This window comes from Carcharodon carcharias, chromosome 3 (assembly GCF_017639515.1).
Source record: "Carcharodon carcharias isolate sCarCar2 chromosome 3, sCarCar2.pri, whole genome shotgun sequence".
NCBI lineage: Eukaryota > Metazoa > Chordata > Chondrichthyes > Lamniformes > Lamnidae > Carcharodon > Carcharodon carcharias.
Genome location: NC_054469.1, coordinates 32,636,873 through 32,661,526, shown reverse-complemented (window position 1 = coordinate 32,661,526; position 24,654 = coordinate 32,636,873). Strand labels below are relative to the sequence as shown.

Below are 24,654 nucleotides of genomic sequence, written 5' to 3'. Positions count from 1 at the left end.
AAAAGGTTCCATTGAATAAGTTAATTCCTGCTTAGCCAAAATGAGGTCCTGATTTTACACTGTGGCCATAGCCTTAGGACACCATCTGTATATATATTGTAATATCTTTCCAATTGTCTGGCTTGGGTCGGGATAAGGGCATCATTTTTTTTCTACGATGCACGAGATTAATGCTAAAATAAAACTTTTCTTGTCAAGCGATTCATGCTGAATTGTATTCGCAGGCAGTATTCTGCTTCCCTCTCCCCAACCAGAATGTGCCAGTGTCGACTTATAAAAGGGTGCATTTCCCAGCAAGGATTTGGTTAACGGGGGAAAAGGAAGGATTTTCCCCGCCTTAACCTTCACTGCCCAAATAGTCAATTGGCTTCAGATCATAATTTTTTAACCTGGTTGATCTGGACGTTTTGTGGTGAAACATTTAATTATTGATTCCATGAGTAGCGTGTTTACAATATTTAGAATAAAACCCCTGGGTGGCAAAATACTCTGCAAGTGACTGCTTACCAGCCTTGAAATGTTTGCAGTTTCTACCAACATTTTACACCAAGTGCATTCAGAAAGCAAGTACCAATTAACTAACGGTTCGTAGTTCAACTTTCTATCAGAACTTAAATTTCATAGACTACTTCAACCTTCAAAGATGTGAATAGGTGAATAGGTGAATTAAGCCGTTTAGAAAAAAAATAAGCCTTTGGACTTAAATAAATGCCAGCGTAAAGACCAAAGGCTTATTTTTTTCTAAACTTTCCAGGAATTTAAGGACAGAAGTCTATTTTTATTTAAAAGTCGCAGTAGGAATTGAAAGTCTGAAGTATCTGAAATACCAATAGGGAAGTTTTATGAAATACCACTTGCACAGTTACCACCTTATATTTGTCATTTGACTTTATATGTGAGAGTATTTCTGAAAATCTCTTTTGAGAATAGATACACACTGTCAAATAGCCGGCTTTAACAACATCGTCTTCACAATAAGAACAATTTTGGAATTTGGATCAATTAATTGCTCGCTGTTCCGTACGTCAAACGAGAAGATCTTACATTAAAGTCAATCAATCTGGGCGATTGATTTGCATTTCCAGGGCGGGGTGGTGGGGGTGGTGGGGGGTGTGGGGGGGTGGGGGGGGAGACGCAGCAATGAAAACAAGTTGTAACTGATGTTTTCATAACGACAGGCAGTCCTCCTCCCGCTCCTGATACGCCAGACTTCAGGTGAATTTTCGGAAATTGTTGGTTTTATTGAAACACATCAGAAGCCAGTAGCTGCTGGCTGGCCAATCAGATCTCACCGTTGTGCCTTCTGAGGCTATATTACATTGCTGTACAGCCAGTCTCTCTGAAGCGTCTCCAGCCTTCGTATCCTTTAAACAGCATTTGTCCTCTTTATTTCCAATTTTAAAACAAAACCCCCGCTGCCAAGGCTCCCAATTCCGATGTGTGACCGTTATCGCGGATCTGAAGCTTGCCATTCCAGCAGCACCTGTCTCAACAGGGATCGGAGGACAGTAAGGAGCTCAGAAGAAAGGAAGACAGAAGAGATAGCAAGAGGGCAGAGAAAGACATAGAAGCCCCGAGTCCATTGGATTCCGTGGGCACGATGCAGACACGAATTGTGCTAGTGGGATTGATATGCTGTTCTCTCGTCTCGTCTGTGAAGGCTTGTGGGCCGGGCAGGGGCTACGGGAGAAGGAGGCACCCCCGAAAATTAACCCCTCTGGCCTACAAGCAATATATTCCCAATGTGGCAGAAAAGACTCTGGGGGCAAGTGGAAGGTACGAAGGCAAGATCACCAGGAACTCGGAGAGGTTTAAAGAATTGACACCCAATTACAATCCGGACATAATTTTTAAGGATGAGGAGAACACTGGAGCTGACAGGCTGATGACACAGGTACGGGTCGAATCATAAATGACATTATTCCCATTGTCGGCGAGTGCTGTCGGGTATGTCGAGGTGTGCGACAGAGGAAAAAAAAAACATCTGTCGGAGTTGGGGGTTGGAGTAGACGGGTACATATAGGGGAAAACTTTACACATTCCGCTGAGCCCTTTCTATCCCTTTTCAGCCTTTTTTTCTGTCTGTTGGCATGCGACGCATCTTGAAACTCGTTTTAGGAATGTGTTTGCAGTAGCCTCGGCACCTGGACTTTGATCAACCCGAGTGTACAGAGTAACGAGTGGGACCCCCAAGTGAATACTGACCGCCGGGCTGCTTGTATCGTTGCTAGCCTCCAGCCCTTGACTTATTTTTTCCCTTCTCTCTCTTTCTGTGTCTTTCCAATTAAGATAGCTTCTGAGCCTGGCAGATCTGAGCTAGGATGACTTAATGAGGCTGCCTTTTCTAAATATAGGAGGCAGAGGAAGCGAGAGGGAGGGGGCGGAATCGACCCGTCTTCCCCTCGCTCGCCTTGTCTTTGCAGTATTGACGCGGGCCACATCAACATTTCATCGCGTTGCGCTGTGCCTATCGATGCGTTCACATATTGATATTCCTTTAAGAAGGGCAAGTGACAGTGTCCGGGTGTGCGTTCCCGTGCTACAGATTCCACCCGTTCCCCCTCCACCAGCCCCCGCACCCCCCCCCCCCCCACCCCTGCGCACACACACACACACACACACACACACACACAAACCATTAAAAAGGCACCGGTCGACTAGCAGGAGAGTTTGGTGACCATTTCTCAAATTGCAATATTCAGGTAATCACAGAGGTCACGGGAAGTTCCCTTCCTAAAGCGGCGTAACGTGCTTACCTCTTGTTATGTGGTGGGACCCACCAAAAGTCACTGCTAGGATTTAAACGTGTAAACAATATCTTTCTCTCTCTCTCGCTCTATAAATCTCAATCGCTCATTTAATGATCACATGCAGTGAAAACAAGCAGAGGAATAAAGAGAGAGGCTGCACATTTTCCAAGCACGTTGATGTTACCCTTTTAAGCGATTAGAGTGGCTGAATGTTTACAAGCAGCGCGTGCAGTTCTTTCGGTGCTTTATCCAAGGTCCCCGTCGCTTTGTGTCGCTTTAAGGGCAAGAAAGCGAGCGGCTGGCTTCAAGCTTGTTCAATCTGCAGACGGTCGGGGTTCATTGAAGTCCCAGATCGCCGACGATCGCCGCTGCTTGAACGCTACAGGAGCCGGCAGAACTGAGCCAACTCTCTCTCTCTCTCGCACACACACACACATACACACAGCTCCACTTCCTCTTCTGTGATCGATCATGACTGGCTGCGATTTCAGATCTCATGTCTCTCTCTTTCTATATATGTTTATAACCAGTGGCGATGGCATAGTTCAGTCCAATTGTATCTCTGCCACTTTGGAAAAGACGAATCAGGAATAAAAAAAGATAGGCGGGAGGGGGGAAGGGGCAAGCAAAAATAAAATTGCTGTTTCCCAAGGTTTCTTCGGAAACCTGGCTCAGAAATAGCTGGATGTCGGCATTAGGGCTTTTTTATCCCAACCCCTCCTCCCCCACCCGGATCATTTCTAATGTGTTGCTGCCTTCCTGGGAGGAGAGGCGAATGCACAGCACAGGGAGGACATATCCCTGGGAATAGACAGCCTCTCTACACGGTTCCTGCATTAGCTGCGAGCGTTTGAACTTCTGACCTTCTGTCGATTTCTGACAATCTGGAGGCAGCGACAGCACCACACTCTGTGCCTCGCCTGTGCATTTCGCTCAATGTTTCCCTCGGCTTTCTGGATGTCAAGTTCAACGCGGGTGATATCAGAACAGGCAGACCCCCGCCCCACCACCTCCACTCCCCGATTCAAACCGGCAGCCCAGGGCGAATCCGTGTTCAGGGAATGGCCGGGGGAGGGGGGAGGAGGAGGAGAAGGAGGGGAACAACATTTTGAGACACTCGGGCAAAGGGTGGGTAAGAGGGTGGGTGTGCAGGGTGGTTGGGTCAGTCGAGGGTTGGTGTGAGGGGGGTGGGGGAAGCCCTTGAGAATAATCGATTCGGCGATCTGTCTGTGGGATTTTGGTAGGTGTGTTGGGACTTTGGTGGAGGCGGGGTGACAAATGAACTCCCCCCCCCCCCTTTTCTTCCTCGGACGGGCTCCGGCGAGCTGTTTACATTGACAGGTAGCTGTTAAGTGTTTCATTTTCTCCCTTTCGCTATTCATTTCCCAATGTCCGCGTGAGTAGGTTAACACGCGCGGTCTCTGGGGTTAGAAGCTCCTGTTAACCGTGGCCACGGTACCCGAGCTGAGTTTTCTGCAGCTGGCTGGTCAGAATTGGCGGCATACGAATGGATAAATAGTTGTTGTTTTTCGCCGCTTTCGGACTGACAATGTATCACCATCCGCCTCTGCTTTAAATATCTTCGGGTTAAAAGCCCAGGGCTGTGACCTTCCTAGACTGCAGTTTCTGCTTGTTTTAAAGGAGCCGCGTGTCACGGAGCCTTAAGCCGAGCCCTGCTCGTTCACAACTCACTTGTCCCAGAGGGGTTGTTCGGAGGGAACCATTAAGGAGGGAGGTGGTGAGAGGGGGGGGAGGGGGGGTGGTGGCGAGTGATGGGGGTATCGGTCGCACAGCCCTGCGTGTGCGCACTGGCGACCTGGTGCAGTGAAAGCCATTTGAAATGATTGGCAGAGTTTGCAGGGGGAATTTGCTGAAAGTGCGAAAAGGCAGGTGTACAGTTAGAGTTAGGGTGGACTTTAAGTCCCTGTGCTGTGTGTGTGTGGGTGTGGTGGTGGTGGGGGCGGGGGGGGGGGGGTGTATTTGCGGACAATATATGCATGCACTGTTATGTCTTCGTGAAGAATAGATCTCAAAATGAACTCCTGACTCCCTTGAACTGTGCTGCTGTTACCTGCAGAGCTGACACAACCATTCATCATCAGCCACAGCCAAAGTCCGCACACCATATTTTGCCAGGAATCCGAACGGGGGCAATCATTAATAGCAGCACTCGCCTTTTGCCTATTGCGGGCATGTTCAGTTTACTATCCGGACTGTCCTTAACCATAAAGCATACAGTTGGCAGCGAAGGCTTCCTCTGCAATCTTGTCAGCTCTTACAGAAGGACAAACGACAGCGACAAAAATTCTCTTTCTGTCAGGCAGCAACCCCCCCCCCCCCACCTCCTCCCCCCCACCCCCCTCCACACTCCCCACCCCCTCCAGCCCCACCACCCTCCAACAGTCCGTTCTGAAAAGAGTCTTTGTGGCCCGGGATTGATGTGTTAGATTTCGTACATTGGGATAGTGTTGTGGGGAGTTGTCCTGGAGAAGGCCAAACAGCCCAGTACCCAATCCTCACAGAGGGTGAGACTGCAGTTCAGTGACGAACACTGTCCAGTTCCACCTCCTTCCCTCCCTCTGTCTTTCGCAAAACGATTTAGCTCACAAATCAACTGAAATATAACAGAACCCCCCCCCACCCCCGTTTCGTCTCTGGGGTCTAATTGCGCCGAGCAACCACGAGCATCTTCCAGGGCGTTTTGGGCAATTGAGCGAGGTTGAAGGCTGGTCCTCCCGTAGCATCACTGTATACCTTCAAACCCCCTTCTTCTCGCAACCCTAAGGACCCGCTGTAATAATGAGCAGGAAAAATGTGAACTGTTTTTGCCTAATAAAAACAACCTACATTCATCAGGGGGTTCGAGGGTGTCTCTCACTTACCTTTCAGATAAGTCGAATGGACACAAGAGCCGGGTTTTAGAGTGAGCACAGAAAGTTGAGTAGGTGGGAAAGCATTGAACAGGCCAGATTACAGCTCCTCTGCATTTGTCTTGTAGTTAGACCTTCGACCTTAGCCTGAGGTCCAGAATCTCCTCTCCCTATGACACTGTCATCTTTTTAGTCTCTGTGTATGTATATAATTGGCCCATGCTTAAATCAATAGGAGGTGGCGAGTGTGTTACCGGAATGATCAAGTGCTTCATTCACAAAATCCACAATATGGACGGGCATACTTAATTGATTTCTCTCCCTCTTTCTTTCTTCTTTCTTTACATTCTTGACAGAGGTGTAAAGATAAATTAAATTCCCTGGCGATCTCAGTCATGAACCAATGGCCCGGGGTGAAGCTGAGGGTTACAGAGGGCTGGGATGAAGACGGCCATCACTCCGAGGAGTCCCTACACTACGAGGGCAGAGCCGTGGACATTACCACCTCGGACCGCGACAGGAGCAAGTATGGCATGTTGGCCAGGCTGGCCGTCGAGGCGGGTTTCGACTGGGTCTATTACGAATCCAAAGCCCACATTCACTGTTCGGTCAAAGCAGGTGAGGGAGCACTTTAAAGAAACTGTATGCCTTTCTCATCAGCCGGGTAGGCTGTTCTGATGAACATGATCATATTTCGTATCTGCACTGCACACTTTTAATCTTAAGGCACCCCAGGCGCCAGCCAACGCTTCCTGTCACTCCCTGCAGGGTGGGGGCGCTGAAACATTACAGACGAGTTTTACTGATCTTGTAATAAATAATATGGCTCATTATTTCATGGGAGTGGTAGGAAGTGCAATGAATGAGGATGTTGTCTTAAAGAGGCAAGAATCATTGTCCCCGGCTTCATAATCCTTATCAGAATCCTAATCACCAAACCTCCAGACCAAACTAGGAAGAAGTCCACGCAAATAGTTTCTCTCTGTCTCCGGGGGAGGGGGTGCGGGGATGGAATGGGTGATAGGGGGAAGGGTCTCTCCATTGGAACACACACCAATCACCAGAGCTAAGAAAACCTGTGCGTACTTTGAAACTCGCAAAGGTTGAGCTGTGCACCTGAGAGAATTTGGTTGAAGTCGCATTTTATGAGGACGGAGCACTGACAAGCTCCCCGCTATTTGTTTGGTTAGGACCAGCCTCCCTGTTCGAGCCCTGAGGCCTGGGCGAGTGGAGGAGGGGTGTGGGGTGGGGATGGGGCGGCGGTGGAATCCCAATCTATAAGAGCAAGTGTATCCCTCCACTGTTTACCAACGAGTCAAGCTGGTGGGCCACTGATCAACTGCATCCCGAGGCCATTGGGACCTGATTGACACTGATATTAGATAAAGCCACAGAGGACCCACATCTACATTAGCAGTGCTTTCATATTGGAGTTAACATAAACCAAATAGGCCCCTATTCTCTCCCCCGTTGGTCAGTAGATTGATAAGAAGGGTGTTAACGTTCACTGGTTGACCGCCTTGACCAAGTCAGCATGGGTTAGGTACAAAAGACTTCTAAAGTAGATCTCGCGTCATTCCTAACTAGCAACTTATAACTAGAACACTTTAACTAGTTCACATGCTCCCGGCCTGCAAATAAACCGTTGAATTACTTAAATGAGTCTTGTATTTTGGGCGCCTTTTCTGATTAACGTCGAATTGCAACGTTTGCACCTCTAACGAATACGGACCTGGTCACTTTAAGCATTTTCTTGCTCCAGTCTCTAAGTGTACATAAATGGAAACCGCTGGACAGATCCAGCAGCATAGATCACATACGCGCTCATACTTAAACTGTCTCAGCTCACAGATAGATATGTAATTAAAAGACTTCATAATAGTTTAAGTAGGAAAACGTGCGGTGACTGCTTAATAAATATAGTTCCAGGAGTCGGCAAAACGTGAACAGCAGTTTGAAATAAAGCTGAAAATAAAACAATCCCAATTTTCTTTAAACTGGCCCCTCTCGATGTTTGGGTTCCACGTGTTTTGTATTACACGGATGGTAATTAACAGTCCTGGGTGTTAATCGCACTCTTCCCAAGGAACTGCCCGCCCCCCCCCCCCCCCGCATACTTTGCAAAAATCAAGAACACTGGCACTTTTTGGGGCACCAAATGCGGAGTTTTACAGAACGGTATGTAGCTTCGTAGAGAAACTCGAATAAATGCCTTCACCTCTGGTTTAATTAGAACAAGTAACTTATATTTTAAACAAACTGAACACTCAAGCATTTGAATCAACGATAATATTGCGAGTAATAGATACCCTGCTTGCTGTTACGTTTTGCAAACTGTGAAGTGTGTGGGCTGGGTGGGGGGGGGGGGGGGGGGGGGGGGGAGGGGGGGTGGGGGTGGTGGGGTTGGTGGTGGAGAGAACTGGGGCAGACGCTTTATTGGACTTTGCTGAATCCCTCACTAATGTTGCACGGTGTTGGGGCTAACTGGCGATTTCTTTCTCCGCTAGGTTAACTTGCATTAGTGTAGTCAAACAGGAACAATCCATCTATCATTCTCTATTTATCAATCTCTCTATATATCTATCTCCTGCTTGATCACACACACACACGCACACACTTTTTCTATAAATGGTTCCTATTCTGTAGGTCGTGCAGGTTTCTTTTAGCCTTTCATGGAATGGGGTGTCCCAGTCAAGGCCAGAATTTGTTGCCCATCCCTAATTGCCCTTGAACTGAGTTTAGTGGGGAGTTAAGAGTCAACCACATTGCTGTGGGTCTGGAGTCACATGGAGGCCAGACCGGGTAAGCATGGCAGACAATCGACCATAGTCACCATTTACTGAGACTAGCTTTCAGTACCAGATTTACTCATTGAATAGAAATTAAAATTCCACCATGGTAGGATTTGAACCGATGTCCCCAGAGCATTAGTCTAGGCCTCTGGATTACCCGTCCAATGACATTACCACTATACCACTACGCTTCTAAACTTCATGTGGTTCACAAGAATATTCGTTAAACTGGGACGAGCTGAGTGGCCGAAGAGCCTATTTTAACCGTTCCATAATTCTATTCCTTCCACGTCTGTGAACAGCTCACGGGAAAGGGGGCACTCTTGACCACTGAGATGTTGCTTTAATAACACACACACACACACACACACACACACAGACACACACACCCCTCCCCCACCCCAGACCAGTGGATCCTGGTCTGCTCTCGCCTACAGAAAACTGCAGCCGCCCATTCGCCGTACTTGCAACGCCACACACTGTCTTAGTGTAGAATTTTCCGTGCTGTGCCAGCCAACACACAAAAAAAATCTTGAATTACGGATAAGAACTCCGTGAAGACTCATCTAAAATGGAGTGTAATCCAGCCTTCCCGTTTTCAGTTTTTGAATAGGAGAGTGACAAATCTAAAATTTAAAATTCCAAACACACTGAGCTTTCCAGACTCATTTTAGTCAATGTCATGTGGGTCGTGTGACGGGACCAAATGGATTTGCCCAACTATTAGAAAATGCTGCTAGCTCAGGCTTCCATCCGTTTGTTCCGCCATCATTTCATGTCAGTGAATCATATGAGAAGATTAAATGCTGTCTGCAGAGGGGGGAAAATACCAGCGAGGAAGATTCGCTTTCTACATCTCTATTTGCTGAAAGTATGATCCCGCGGATAGGAATGCAAAGCCGAGATGTCTCAAACCCCTGAATCATTGTCAGACGAACAGAGAGAAGGAGGCATTGATGATGGCCCCAGTCAGCATCTAAAGCCAATCTCGGTCATTTAAAATTCAAATACACATCTTGAAGTGGCCAGGAAAACGAACAGTGTTTCTGGCTGTGCAAATACTGATTTTTTTTTTCGCGAGAGGCTGCATTCTGGCGTGTAGTGTATGTGTGAATTGACACACAGGGGGTTTCTGCACCTGAGCAAACAGCCAGAGGAGCTGGGAAAGTAAGTGGAAATGTCCTCTCTTCCACGAGGATCTCCCCCATTAGCTGAATCCGAATGACAATACGGCTTCTTTGATTGGATTCTAATGAGACGACGTGGACCGAGTCCACTGGAGCAGCCTGGCGTCCGCCTCACAGAGCAGCTCCCAGGGGACTCTCTCTGCTGCACCAATTCTCACCCACTAAAACCAGACGGGAAGATAGATGCCCAGCCATTCTGTTTCCCTTCGGCGCAGAGGTCGGTTTCCTCTGCCGGGCCGGAGTTGTCCACAGCCCCTCACCCCCATCACCACCCACCGCCACCCGCACCTCCACCCCCCCCCCCACCCCCCAAAAAAAACAATTTGTTCGTGTTTGCTTGCATGTAATCTGTGACAAGCCCCAGCAAATCCGTTCAGATCCATTAAATGGAGGCGAGAAAGTTGTTAACAAATCCATAAAATGTAATTTGCTGCTCTTTCTTGCCAATTAAACAGTACTTTCCTGAGGAGCAGACGTGCTAGCGAATGGTTGATGCCTTTTCGTCTGAACGAAGGAAAATTGCGGTCTGATTTCTTATTAAGCTTACGCAGCGGCGGGCGGAAGAACCGGAGCGGCTGTTGGCCCTCGGAAAGAAATCCTGCCTCACTATTGGCCACTCAACTTTCTCAGAAGTTTCCAACGCCGGACATCACCTCATCCCGCTGCTCCCTTGAATGTCCCGTCTAGGCGCGACACGTTGAAATGAAATTACTCAGGCTTGCGCTCGAAGGGTTTACTTAGAACGATAATTAATTATGAAATAGTAAAAAATAAAATCCAATTGATCTAATCCTAAAGTCAACGGAAACAGGTTGAACCCCAATCTCCTTCAGAAAGATAGACGAGAGAAAAAAAAACTGGCCACAGAAAGCAAGGAAATGAGTGGAAAGGATCAATAAATTTTTTTTCCAAATCCCAGACAATAAGGAAACTAGGCTGTTTTAAAGGGGAATAGTTTGACTTCGCGGTTTAATCAGTGTAAACTGGAAATATCTCTAAATCCTTGCTTCAATCCACTTCTTCATTGCTGTCCATCCATTTTCTAACTAATTAGCGCTAAATTATACCAAATAATGAGCAATGAATAATTCCATCTATCTTCTATCATTTAACTATTTATATAGTCACAGGGCGTACATATAAAAATATTATATATATATAATCACACATTCAGCTATGCATTTATCTTCCTATAACACGAACACAGCAATGTGGAGCACAAAAGTCTGAAAGCACATTAATACTTCCCAATGTAACAAACAGCTCTGGCCTTTCTTGGTTTTGAAATATAGCGTTTTATGTAACCTCGGATGAGCTTTCACATTTCAGGGGATAGCGGTTCTCAGCAGACCTGAAACATTCACTCTGATCCTCTCTCCACAGATGCTGCCAGACCTGCTGAGTATTTCCAGCATTTGTTGCTGTTTTTATTTAAATTCCAGGTTTCCAGCATCCGCGGTAGTTTTGCTTTTGTATGGGGTTAATCCCACTGCTCTCACACTTTGTATTCCCCAGGTTGGTCTTGGACGGTGAATCATAGCTGCCTGCTGATGATGAGATCATCTTTAAATGTGGACAAAGCAAAAAGAGTTATCCGTGAATTCATTATTTAGTGAACGCTGCCCTCTGCCTGCCTCTGATGTGACTTGCCCCAATATCTCATTATCCGTGTCACGTGTTCCTTTTTTATGTCTTACACTGTATCTCCACAATCGAAAATAAGCTCTCTTTAAGACATGACAACACATATAGCCTCACGCAATTTCAAATGGGCAAGACCACTCGAGAGATTTAGGAGCCCGCCTACAGAAATCGTCAAAAGCTACTGGGCAGTTACAAACCATAATGAAAAAGGCTTATGGCACATTGGCTTTTATCTCAAGGGGATGGCTTACAAAGGAGTGGGACTGCTGCTGCTCTCTGCAGAGACTTGGTCGATCCCAGCTCCAGCATTGTGCCCAGTTTTGGGGAGCAAATTCAGGAAGAATACATTGGCCTTCCAAAGGGTGCCACACACATCCACCAGAACGAGACCGGAGCTAAAGGGGTTAAATTATGAGGATGGGTTCCATAGACTAGGCTCCTGTTGCCTCCAGTATAGAAGCTCAGAGGGTGATTTAATTGAGGTATTTATGGTGATTAAAGGATTGAAACGGTAGATAGGGAGAAACTATTTCCTCTGTTGGTGGAATTTTTGGTTAGGCAAGGCACCAAGGTGAGTAAATGGAGTTAAAACACGGATCAGCCATAATCTCATTGAATGGAGGAACGGGCTCGAGGGGCTGAATGGACTCCTCCTGACCCTATGTCCTTATGGTACATGGCACCTACTTGAAGTAGCGCAGCAAGAAAGAGATCTGGGTGTTTGGGTGGTTAAACTATTTGTTACATTTTCCCGCCCAAGCAGCCCAGAGAGCAAACAAATATCGGGATGTGCAGCTGGCGTGCGATTTATAAATCGAAGGTTGGAATTGTGTTGAAGGCGCATCTGGAGTACGAGGTATGGAGTTGGTCTCCCTGTTCTAGGGAAAGGGTTTCCAATCCAAGGCTACCAGGGGACTCCCCAAGTTAGAGGGTTGAGGCATTCAGAAAGGTGGGCTGTTCTTGAACTTTACTCTGGGGAGGTGGAGGACATGAGGAGGAAAGATTCCATACAGGGCTTTCGGATGCTCATGGGCATGGAGGAAGTTTTACCAAGGGAAGGTTTCCCTCTGTGAGCATAATATTCATGGACTGTGAGGCATCCCTCAAAGTGAAATCAAAACTGGACATTCACTTCGTCATAGAATCGGGAACCAGTTTACCAGTGCGGAGGGTGAAATAGAAACAGTGACGTTTTTGTTAAGCACTGGATCGATTCATGTTAAAGGAGTGTAGGGCTACTTATTCCAGAGTCACAGATGAGGAGTCTGATGGGAGGTTCGGAGCAGAACAGCGGAGATCTTGCTTGTCCTGCCTGAAATGTTATTATATGGGTAAACATGTAATTTAAAGAGCCATGGCATCGGTTCTAGAACATACATAGGAACAGATGATTTAGGAGCAGGAGTAGGCCATTCAGCCCTTTTGAGCCTATTCCGCCATTCAATAAGTTCGTGGCCGATCCTGTTGTGTCTCAACTCCACTTTCCTGTCTGTCCCCCGCCCCCCCCCCCCACCCAATAACCCTTGACTCCCGTGTCGATCAAAAATCTGCCTAATTCTGCCTTGAATAAATTCAATGACCCTGCCTCCACTGCTCTCTTGGGTAGAGAGTTCCACATACCCTTTGAGAGAGAGAAAGAAACCTCCTTATCTTCCTAAACCTATGCTGTAGATATGATGCAGAGAAATGCATTAATCATAACCGCTCTTCATTTCATTCTTTGACATGTGTGATTGATATCTGGGAATTGGATGCGGAGGGGTGATCACTTGGGGTCAGCCAGAAATGACACGTTCTCCACGAAGCAGTCACCTGATGCCTGATCTTCATTTCTCTCTGTCAGATTGGAGGGCTCTGTAACTCCTTCCAACCAATTTCCAGATTAGGTCATCCGCATTGATGATATCAATACAATGATAAGCAGAAAACATATGCAATGATATCAAAGATCATTGCAAAAGCGGCTCCTGAAAATCTGGAATCAAAACAGAAAATGTTGGGAAAACTCAGCAGGTCAGGCAGCATCTGTGGAGAGAGAAACAGAGTTAACGTGTCAGGCCGATGCCCTGTCCTCAGAACTTCTAATCACGGACGTTGGGCCCTGTTCAAAACCCGCTCATTTGCACAGAGTTCAAGTCGAGTCGTCAACTCTGCTCTCTCCGCAGATATTGCCGGACGCACTGTATTTTACCAGCATTTTCACTTTTTATCAAAGATCCTTACAGTTCAATGATAATTGACTTTAAAAGAGAGGGATTCCTCTCCAGTGTTTGCAGCGAAATCAGCCAGTGCCCTGAAACCGAGGTGCTGGTTTTAAGTTTGAGGTTATCGATTTAATGTAAGCATCAAGAGTGGCACCTCTGTAGCTGGAAACGAACAGACATACTTAACTATGAGCAAGTCTAGATGTAAATACTGGAAGGCCAGTTGTTAAAAAAAAACATTTACATGACCCATCAATGGTGTTTGAAAACTCTACACCCCCATTCCCAGCTCCCTCCGGACTTGGAGCTTCGGGCTGTGTTCGTAGAATATAGAATTCAGTTACACACACATATAGACTGAATTTTGGACGGTCTCACACCCGTCTGCTGTATTTCCAGGCACGCTTGGAACAATGTTGAGTGCAATGTTATGTTCATTCTTTCATAACAGCTACTCATCCCCATTCCGCTATTTATGAGAGCGTCACGTGGCAGGTCTCAGTCACACTGTCCTGGCCGTAGGGCGAAGAGTTTATACAAGGCAGTTTACACAAGTGTGCAAGCGCTCCCCTCGCTCAAAGGCTAAATGTTTAGGACTTCTTTGATGTTAGAGTCGAGAGGGTGGGTTTGCTAAACTTGATACAATAATTTATAAAGTCACCAGGGGCTCCAATAGGTCGCTCGAGCACCTTAGCACGTTCAGTTATCGAGCTTTGGGCTACCTGCTCGAACGTGTCCTTATTTGGGTCCGTCGTTGTTGTTGGCCTGATTCTGCTTCCATGATGGGACGTTAAGGGCGCTATGTAAATGCAAACCTTTGATATTTCAAATACATCTTTGCTTCGCGCGGTGTTACCATTGCACAGTCCTGTCTGAACTGGGGCTCTGTGAAACGAGGAATCTCACATTGCTGTGAGCTCCGGGCTCAGAGTGGCTCCTGGCTCCTGAATCAAGTTGCTACTATGAGTTGGGGCGCATACCAGAGACACATTGACCTGAGAATGACAATAGAAACGTCCCATTGTTCCAAATGCAGTCAATATCGCCTGGTTGGACTTGCCTGTTTATATTTCTGGTTTGTCTAGAACACAGTTAACAATCGTTCTGAATCTGTTTCTGCTCCTCTCTTTTTGTTCCCTAATAGAAAACTCAGTCGCCGCTAAGTCTGGAGGCTGCTTCCCAGCTTCAGCTCAAGTGAGTCTAGAAAACGGGGGCACCAAGTCAGTGAAGGACCTGAAACCAGGTGACCGGGTACTGGTGGCGGACGGTGAAGGGAACGTTCTCTACAGTGACTTCATCATGTTCCTAGACAGGGTGGAAGCGGTTCAGAAAGTTTTCTACGTGATAGAAACGCGAGAACCCCGGAAGAGGCTCTCCCTCACGGCGGCTCACCTGCTTTTCGTCGGGCAGGAGTCGAGCCCCGGCCAAGTCCTGTTCGCCAGCAAGGTGAGGCCCGGGCACCAGGTCTACATCACGGATGGGGACGGGCGCCGGCTCCAGCCTGCCACGGTCGAGAAGGTTTACTTGGAGGAGATGGCAGGCGCTTACGCCCCACTGACTGTCCAGGGCAACCTCGTGATCAACCAGGTTCTGGCCTCTTGCTATGCCGTGATCGAGGACCACGCACTGGCCCACTGGGCTTTCGCGCCTATACGAATGACCTACGCGGTCAAGTCCTTATTTTCGCCGAATGACCCACTAATGGTCAACAGTACTGTCCAGGAAAATGGCGTCCACTGGTACTCCAGCGTCTTGTACCAAATAGGCAGATGGGTTCTGGACGACGCAGCTATTCATCCACTGGGAATGACATGGGACTCTAGTTGAAATAGTTTACAGAGGGCGAGATGATACAGGAATACAGACTTTACAGTAGAACACACACACACACACACAAGAGTAGAATTTCAACAGAGACCCCAGAAAGTTTTTTTTTTGGGCGGGGATATTTATTTCGTTGTATTGTTTTTTTCTATCTGTTTGTTTCTGTTTATTTGTTCACTTGTTTATAACAAAAAATCTGGAACTTCGAGAGCCTTAAAAAAAACTCCTTTGCTAATTTATTCCCACGTGAACTTTCTTTGACCCCAGCAGAAAGAAAATTATTTTGTGTGGTCAACTAAGGAGCGCAGAATATATTTTTCTACATGTCCGATATCATGAAACATTTCAGAACCGTCTGCAGCGATTTCCCTTCGGATTGTCCATGCATTAACCTTTTCTCGTGTTCCGCTCTCACGTTGTCTTCGGGTTTTCTTTCTTCTATCTTGGACATAGTTACATTGCGTTGGGCATCCATAAATTATATTTTTATACACAGAATTGTAAATTAGATTTTGGAGAGATCATTACTTAACTGAAATCACAATTCGTTATTTGAAATAGTGTAAAATACGAGAATATATTATTTTAATTTAAAGTCTAGTTGCAAAAAAAAATATAACGTTTTGACCATCCCATTTACGGTTTTTTTTTTGTTTCTTGTTGTTAAACGTGCTATTTTGGAAACCCAGATGTGTTGCAAATAACGTGTGCGTGTAAAAAAAAACACACACAGCTGTCCACGCAGCCTTCGCCGCGCCTTTATCGTTTCCATCTGGGACTGAATTTTATTGGAAGAAATTATTTTTTAAAAGTGAGGAAGCTTGAGGATGAATATTCATATTCTAATGAAAATAGTAGTTTGTACAAAGTTTCTTTTTGCATACGAATTAAAATTCGACAAAAACAGCTGTAAATTTACTAAACCGTATTATTTGCATATTTTGTAATAGTTTAATACAGTAGTTTTATAATATAGAAAGGTGCCAAAATGCTCTGTTTGAATATTATTAAAATATACAGCATTTCAACTACACTCAACCTTTGATTACAAGGAGGAAAAGAAAGGCATTGTGTACAGATACTTTAAAATATTTTGCAAAGTTAGAAGAGATATTTATGTTCTAGCATCACCTCTTGCAAGTCTGCAAACATCCTGGAGGTGGGAACATTCTGCAGGTGGTTGTATTCACACTGAAAGGCCGGGTTTACGTTTTAACATTCGGTTTGGTCCAATCATTCTGAAACTTTTTTAAAAAAGTGTGTGAAACGAAAATCTTGTTTGTGGCAAATATATGGTCGCGTGCGATCAACAGACTTTTTTTTCCTCAGTGCTGCTTTTGTTTTTGAACAACTTTTTAAAAAAAAATAATAAATTTTCTCTGAAACCTAATGTAACTGTAATACATCGGAGAAAGGTTTGTTTAAATGTATGAATGCAAAAAATATTTTTCCAACGCGTTTTATGGCTGCATGTTTTTTTTCTTACACACACACACACACACACACACATTGCTGAAAAGGGGAAGAAACATTTTTGCATGGGAAACCTAAACGACGGTGGTGTGGACCGCAGCCACATGACAATATAAATCGACTTAGGTTTGGGGAATTGTGTTTATTAAGTTTTTGGCAGCTGCAACTCTGAAGCCAAGCTATGTGGGCAGCTGAACTCAAGAGGATGTACAGCACAGGCGAAGGCTATTCGGCCCATCGTGCCTTGTGCCGTCTCTTTGAAAGGGTTATCCAACTTTACCCCCACACCCCCCCCCCAACCCCCTCCCATTCTTTCCCCATAGTCCTGCAATTTTCCTCCTTTACGCAGCAAATATCAAATCCCATTCTAAAAGTGCGCGGGGAATGCCTCTTCTACGTTTGCAAGACAGTGCATTCCACATCAGCAAGAACGATCCCTTCAAAACCCATGTTTCCGCGAGGCTCAGGAAAAGATAACAAGCCAGTGGCACATTCCTCGTGCGGAGAAGCAACTATTCCAGTTTGCATTTTCTAGGGTGGCACAGGCTGGATGGTGCTCGTTTCTCCCATGACCGGTTAGCTTTTTTTAAAAATTATACAAAATAACCCTTATGGACGAGGATTCCTACAAAAAAAGTTCCTTAATTCCTATCTGCAGTGCTTGTCCCAAATGACTTAAACAATGCGCGCACACGTATATGACTTGAAGGGATTTCATCCGTGTTTTAACTATCCAAGCTGCCTTACCGAGGACGCACGATCAGGAGTAAATTGACAGCTTTACTTCGATTTGACATTACATTCATTCTTAACTGTATTGGGTTTTGTGATATTTACATGTTGAAAGTTGAACCAAGCTACCAAATGCAAAGGCTACCCACGGGCAGCCAGGGAAAAAGGCTCCACTGTTAATTATGGAGACAGAATTCTTTTAAGACTGGTCTGCAGATTAAACACAGCTTCAAGCTTGGGGCATAAAAAGCCGGATTTATAAAGGGAAGCCACAATCCTTCGGCAAAAGCGATAAGTAAGAGGTCCCGCTCGGGTTGACTAGCGTTATGCACACAGATCCCTCCACAGCTGAATCCTAATCTCAGGGTCTAAATTCAGTTGAGGATGTTTGAATATTGGAAATGATGATATCACAACAGGCGTGCACAAAATTAAAAAGCTCATCACCAAGAAGAAAGGAGAAACAGTGGGGGAGGTTGTTTTCAATTTGTCCCATTCTCCTGTGTCCTTTGAAACCCACATTACAGGAGAGTTTGTTTACACTGCAGTTCACGGTCTTCAGATCGGGTCTCAATCCATCTGGATTCGATCTCACATCAACCCTGTTTGCGCATCCTACATACTTAGCGTGGTCACGGAGAAGCAGTCAACCTAACTGTAAGAACTCGTGGGAAAATAAACGCCCCCGCCCCTCGCCCCCACGCCCTACTCAATGGCTCCATGGCCCGGAATCCCTCTTTGTTTCAGGTTGTTTTGGTTCAACAAGTCTAGAGCTGGTTCCAAAAAATCGAAATCATGTCTCAGCGCCCCATCTTAGGACTGGAACCAAATTTACTCAGGTGTCCTGCAGAGCGGAATCTCTCCCGACTTTGCATGAGAGTTAATCTGAGCTTTCACACTCTAGGTTTAGGGTGGTTTCAAAACGCAAGGAGCTTGTTAGAACCCTGTTAATCGCGTATGAGTTCGTATTTTACTTTTAAAACGTGATGCCAATTTCCATAATTTTGCCTTCCCAACATAATTGTAGCGTTCTGGAGACAATTATCCCACAGAATAGTGTATTCTTTGTGTCTATCTTTCTGGAGAAAGATACACACAAAAAAAGAACCTCCCAAAGGACTAGCAGGAATGAGGAACTGAAAGAAATGAGTATAAATTTAAAAAAGTAGCATTGGGGGAATTATTGGGACTGAAAGGTGATCAATCTCTGGGAACCGATAACCTACATTCCAGAGTGTTGAAAGGAGTGGCTATAGAGATAATGGATGCATTGGTGATCATCTTTCAAAATTCTATAGGTTCAGGAATGATGCCTGCAGATTGAGAAATTGCAAATGTAACCCCACTGTTTATGAATTGAGGGAAATAGAAATCAGGACTACAGACCTGTTAGCCTGACATTATTAGTAGGGAAATGCTAGAATCTATCATAAGGGATGTAATAACTGGGCACTTAGAAAGTAATGGTAAAAGTTGGGCTGAGTCAACATGTATTTATGAAAGAAAAATCATGTTTGATAAACCTGTTGGAGTTTGTTGAAGAGGTTTCTAGCAGAATAGACAAAGGGGAACCAATGGATGTGGTGCATTTGGATTTTCAGGTGGCTTTTGATCAGATCCCACACAGGAGGTTAGTGAACAAAATTAGGGCAGATGGGATAATGGGCAATATACTGCCATGGATTGAAAATTGATTAACCGACAGAAAATGAATAATAGGAATAAATGGGTCAGACTCAGGTTGGCAGGCTGCAACTAGTGGGGTACTGCAAGGATCAGTACTTGGGCCCCAGCTGTTCACAACGATCAAGACCCATTGGGGATAATGTGCTGTAATATCAAGCCCCACTGTTCCCTGAGCCACAACAAATGTGAAAAAGTTTGAATAAACCACCAGATTGCCCTAATTCTACCTAACTGTTTAATTTAGGTTAACAGAATATGAGTGCCAGGCTTGTAAACTTAATAAGTAAATAGCTGTTTATTGAACAAACTGTTGTTAACAAGTAGCAGAAAAAAATATATACTGCTAACTTCTAACACTATAACTTAAACTCTACCCCCTTCTTAAATCCCTACACACACACACACACACACACGATGCATAAGGCTCACAAATCATGGATTTTAAGGGTGAGATAAAACAATTCAATAGCACCAATTCCGGAGTACAGGATTTGATGGGTTGATTTTGACCGATGTCTTCCAAATTCTTTTCAGTTCTCGTGGATGACATGAGGTGGTCTTCCAGAACTTTCAGTATTTCATTCACTGGTTGAACACTTGCCTTTCAATGTCTCAAACAGTGATATTCCCCTCTGCCTCTTGACAGGGGTTTTCAGAGGAAGAGCAAGTTATAGAGATATGAGGAGAAAAAGCCAACTAGTTATTATTCTGGAATTACTGGAATCTTCCACACAAGGAGAGGGAGGTTTTAGGTCTTTCTCCTTTCAGGCTAGGAGCTATTTAGCTGCACTACCACAGGTGGATGTAGGAGGGAGATGGTCTCTAGTTGAATAGTTGCTTCCTGAAGTCCTCTACAGGTTCCAGGAGATTTGTTCTAGCCACAGGAAAAAGAATCATTGGGGCAGATGGTGAATTTAAGGATTCTCCAAAGACTGGAGACAGTCACTCAGAGATACGGGAAGCTATTGGAAGCTGGGAGCAACTGTGGACTGTTTGCCATGAGGACTGTAATTTCATGGAGAGTGTGATGTGTGATATGTATAGAAAGGGAATGTTCCTCTATGTAATTTAAAGCATAAGTTGCCTACAGAAGGAAAGTAGTGTTTAGTCATTAGTGCTTTTAGTCATTTGTCAAGGTAAAAGTTTTAAATTCTGAAATCTTATTATGTAATTCTTTCAGCTGTTAACTGAAACTTTGAATTTCTTTTTAAATGTTATCAGTCCCTCAGTCTCTATGGAGATCATGACACAAAGAAGGTCAAATACCCACCTTCAGCAAAATGCACTTCTGGTTTATGATTAATGGGTGCTAGATTCAAATTTCTAGAGAAAGTTGCCCCAGATTCTGGAAGAATTCTGAGGTAATAGGTTCTCGAGTGCATGGCTCTGAGCCTGCATGGGGTCAATCCAGACTGAATGTGGGGAGGTGTGAAGCTCATGACTCAACCTCCATTTCCAAAAGACTGCCTTGCTTGTAAAATGGAAGGACAATAACTCTATCTTTGGGAATATATTTGACAATTTTACTTATCCCAGTGTTAGATTCAGAAAATAAAATTGAAGTTCTATATTCAGGAGGAATATCCCGGAATCACAAAATTACAACACAGAACAAGGCCATTCAGCCCATCATCTCTGCACCAGCCCTCTGAATGAGCAATTCACTTAGTGCCATTCTTCTGCCTTCTCTCCATAACACTGGATATTCTTCCTTTTCAAATAACAGCCTAATTCCCTTTTGAATGCCTCGAATGAACATGCCTCCACCACACTCCCAGGCAGTGCATTCCAAATTCAGCCTCCACAGCGTAAAACTGTTTTTTCTCATATTGTTTTTGCTTCTTTTTGCCAATTACTTTAAATCTGTGCCCTCTCATTCTCGGTCCTTTCACCAGTAGGAACAGTTTCTCTCTATCTACTCTGTCCAGACCCCTCATGATTTTGAATACCACTATCAGATCTCTTCTCAGCCTTCTTTCCTCCAAGGATAACCGTCCTAACTACTTCAGTCTATCTTCATAACTGAAGTTCCGCGTCCCTGGAACCATTCTTGAGAATTTTTTCTAGACTTTCTCTATTGCCTTCATATCTTTCCTGAACTGTGGTACCCAGAACTGGGCACAATAATCCAGCTGAGGCCTAACTAGTGTCTTATACAAGTTCAACATAGCCTCCTTGCTTTAAATTCTAAGCCCCTATTAATAAAGCCTAGCATACTGTATGCTTTATTCACCAATCTCTTGGCCTGTCCTGTCATCCTCAATTACTTATGTACATACACACCCAGGTTCCTCTGCTCCTGCACCCCCTCCTTTAGAATTGTACCCTTTATTTTATATTGTCTCTCCATGTTTTTCCTACTAAAACCAATCACCTCACATTTCTCAGCATTGAATTTCATCTGCCACCTACAAAATATTCCCTCAATCCCTCTGCTATGCCTTCTGCCTCCATCTGTAATTTTTTATTTATTAATTCACAGGATGTGGGCTTTGCTGGCTTAACTAGCATTTATTGCCCATCCCTAGCTGCCCTTGAGAAGGTGGTGGTGAGCTGCCTTCTTGAACCACTGCTGTCCATGTGGTGTAGGTACACGCAGAGTGCTGTTAGGGAGGGAGTTCAGAGATTTTGAAGATATTTCCAAGTCAGGGTGGTAAGTTACTTGGAGGGGAATTTCCAGATGGTGGTGTTCCCATCTATCTGCTGCCCTTGTCCTTCTAAGTGGTAGTGGTTGTGGGTTTGGAAGATGCTGTTGAAGGAGCCTTGGTGAATTCCTGCAGTGCATCTTGTAGATGGTAAACACTGCTGCCCCTGTGCGTCCGTGGTAGAGTGAGTGAATGTTTGTGGATGGGGTGTGAATCAAGTGGGCAGCTTTGTCCTGGATGGTGTCAAGCTTCTTGAGTGTTGTGGGAGCTGCACTCATTCAGGCAAGTGGGGAGTATTCCATCATACTTCTGCCTTGTGCCTTGTAGATGGTGGGCAGGCTTTGGGGAGTCAGGAGGTGAGTTACTTGTTGCACAATTCCTAGCCTCTGAACTGCTCTTGTAGCCACCGCATTTATATGGCTAGTACAGTTTATGACCCCTAATTGGCCATAATACTCCTTTTACCACTGTTTTACTATTTATATGCTTATAGAAGGCTTTGAGATTCCCTTTTACGTTGGCTGCCAGTCTCTTTTCATAATCCCTCTTGACTTCACTGGTTTGCTTTTTTACCTCCCCTCCAGGTTCTCAATTGTTTTTTCCACCTGGCATCTGTCGTAAGGACACTTTTTCTTTTTTACCTCAATTTCTATCTCTTTTGTCTTCTTGGGTGCTCTGGATTTCTTTGCCCTACCATTCCCTTTTGAGGGACTATGCCTTGTCTGTGCCATAACTATCTCTTTGACACAGGTGAACACTGTGCTTTGAGGTTTGAGTGTCCAACATTAGATGTGATTCCACAATTGGACATTTGCTAAATAATCCTCAGTGTGCTAAGAATTACGCTGACAACCAATTTAAGACTGTCAGTCAGACTCACATAGTGGTGCCTTTGCATGTACTGGAAGCTACATATATTAATACACAGGGCCCTGTTCTTTGCAGACAGAAAGAACATGCACACACATTGCACCTGTTTCAGCTGAACAAAAAAAGTAACAGCTATTTGCTGGTTCATTCCTCAGAGCAATGCATTGACCAATCAGAGTTAAGCTGCCTGGTTTAAATTTCAAACAATGCTTGGCAGTTAACTGTTAGTCACTAACAACTGGTGCATTATCCATGGCAATGCCTTTACCAACCAGTGCGGTTATATAGTACAAACTGTTGTTCCCTTTACATTTGGTATTCTTGTGAATTGTCCTGATGAGTGCAAGAGGAAAAGCTTTGACAAAAAGTCTCTCTTTTTAGCAATACTTAAGTTACAAAGTATCCTGACAGCAACAGCTATGATTGTACAATCTAGTCTGTCAGAAGAGCAATCTGCAGACTAAGAAGCAATTAAAAGGGCAATACTGAATGCTTATGAGCTTGACCCTGAAGGAGTAATTTGACAAGGAAGTATTCATGAATGGCACAACACTAGGAGGTTCTGAGGAACAAAGGGACCTTGGCGTGTGGGGGTCAATAGATCTCTGAAGGCAGAGGGGCATGTTAGTGGGGTGGTGAAAAGGCATATCGGACACTTGCCTTTATCAATCAAGGCATGGATTACAAAAGTAGGGAGGTCATGTTGGAGTTGTATAGAACCTTGGTGAGGCCACAGCTGGAGTACTGTGTGCAGTTCTGGACACCACATTATAGGAAGGATGTGATTGCACTGGAGGGCTTGCAGGGGATGTTGCCTGGGATGAAACATTTAAGTTATGAAGAGAGGCTGGATAGACTTGGGTTGTATTCATTGGAGCTGAGAAGACTGAGGGGCGACCTGATGGAGGTGTACAAGATTATGAGGGGCATGGACAGGGTGGATAGGGAGCAGCTGTTCCACTTAGTTGAAGGGTCAGTCACAAGGGGGCAAAAGTTCAAGGTGAGGGGTTTAGGGGGGATATGAGGAAAAACATTTTTACCCAGAGGTGGTGGTGATGGTCTTGAATGCGCTGCCTGGGAGGGTGGTGGAGGTGGGTTGCCTCACATCCTTTAAGAAGTACCCGGATGAGCACTTGGTCCATCGTAACATTCAAGGCTATGGGCCATGTGCTGGTACATGGGATTAGGTAGGTAGATCAGGTTTTTCTCACGTGTCAGTGCAGACTCCATGGGCCAAAGAGCCTCTTCCGCACTGTGTGATTCTGTAATTCTGTGATCCTGTACTACCAAATGACTATTAAATATAAGTCTTTGTTTAGTGCCTAAGTTTATAGAGGATGGCATTGAAAGATATTCTACCTCATTTGAAAAGATAGCTGTGAAGTTTTTATGGCCAAAGGTGCTTGGACTATAATGCTACAAAGTATCCTGACAGGAACAGCTATGATTGTGTACTCTAGTCTGTCAGAAGAGCAACCTGCAGACTAAGAAGCAATTAAAAGGGCATGCTTAATGCTTATGAGCTTGACCCTGAAGCTTATCAATTAAAGTTTAAGGCCATAAGCAAAAAGCCTACTAAGTCATTTGTAGAATTTGCAAGACAGAAATGCTGCGGGGTCAATGATTTCACTCATTAAAGTTGCAACAGACTTTTATTAATGCAAGGGAAGTTATGATTATGCAGGAATTCTGAAATAGCATTCCAGTAACCATTAAGACTTATTTAGCTGAGCGTCAAGTATCAAATATCTGAGAAGTGGCAGTTTTACCTGATACCTATGATAACTCAAACAGTCAGTTACATGTGGGGAAATAGTCATCTGGGGATCAACAGGGAAACTGGAGGAATAGAAAATTTGGTGATGGGAAGGGTACCAGTTCTAGGAAAAAGACAGAAGGATGCCAAAATAATAAAGGAGATAGGCAAGAACCTAAAAGTGATGTAAAGAAAATAGTATGCTTCCATTGTAATAAAAG

At 44.9% G+C, this 24,654-nt stretch overlaps 1 protein-coding gene across 1 annotated transcript; it reads left to right on the top strand.

Moving 5' to 3' along the window:
* The first annotated feature begins 1,588 nt into the window (after positions 1-1,588).
* Positions 1,589-15,274, top strand: shha (sonic hedgehog signaling molecule a). Its single transcript, XM_041184605.1, has 3 exons — positions 1,589-1,894; positions 5,977-6,238; positions 14,592-15,274. Exons 1-3 carry the CDS (start codon positions 1,601-1,603, stop codon positions 15,272-15,274), a joined length of 1,239 nt encoding a protein of 412 aa, XP_041040539.1. The 5' UTR covers positions 1,589-1,600.
* The last annotated feature ends 9,380 nt before the right edge of the window (positions 15,275-24,654 follow it).

Bases quoted from the DNA above. Each gene is read 5' to 3' on its own strand.
- shha (XM_041184605.1), top strand. From the start codon at position 1,601: ATGCAGACACGAATTGTGCTAGTGGGATTGATATGCTGTTCTCTCGTC. The intron at 1,895-5,976 runs GTACGGGTCGAA...CATTCTTGACAG, and splicing joins CTGACAGGCTGATGACACAG to AGGTGTAAAGATAAATTAAA. The intron at 6,239-14,591 runs GTGAGGGAGCAC...GTTCCCTAATAG, and splicing joins TCACTGTTCGGTCAAAGCAG to AAAACTCAGTCGCCGCTAAG.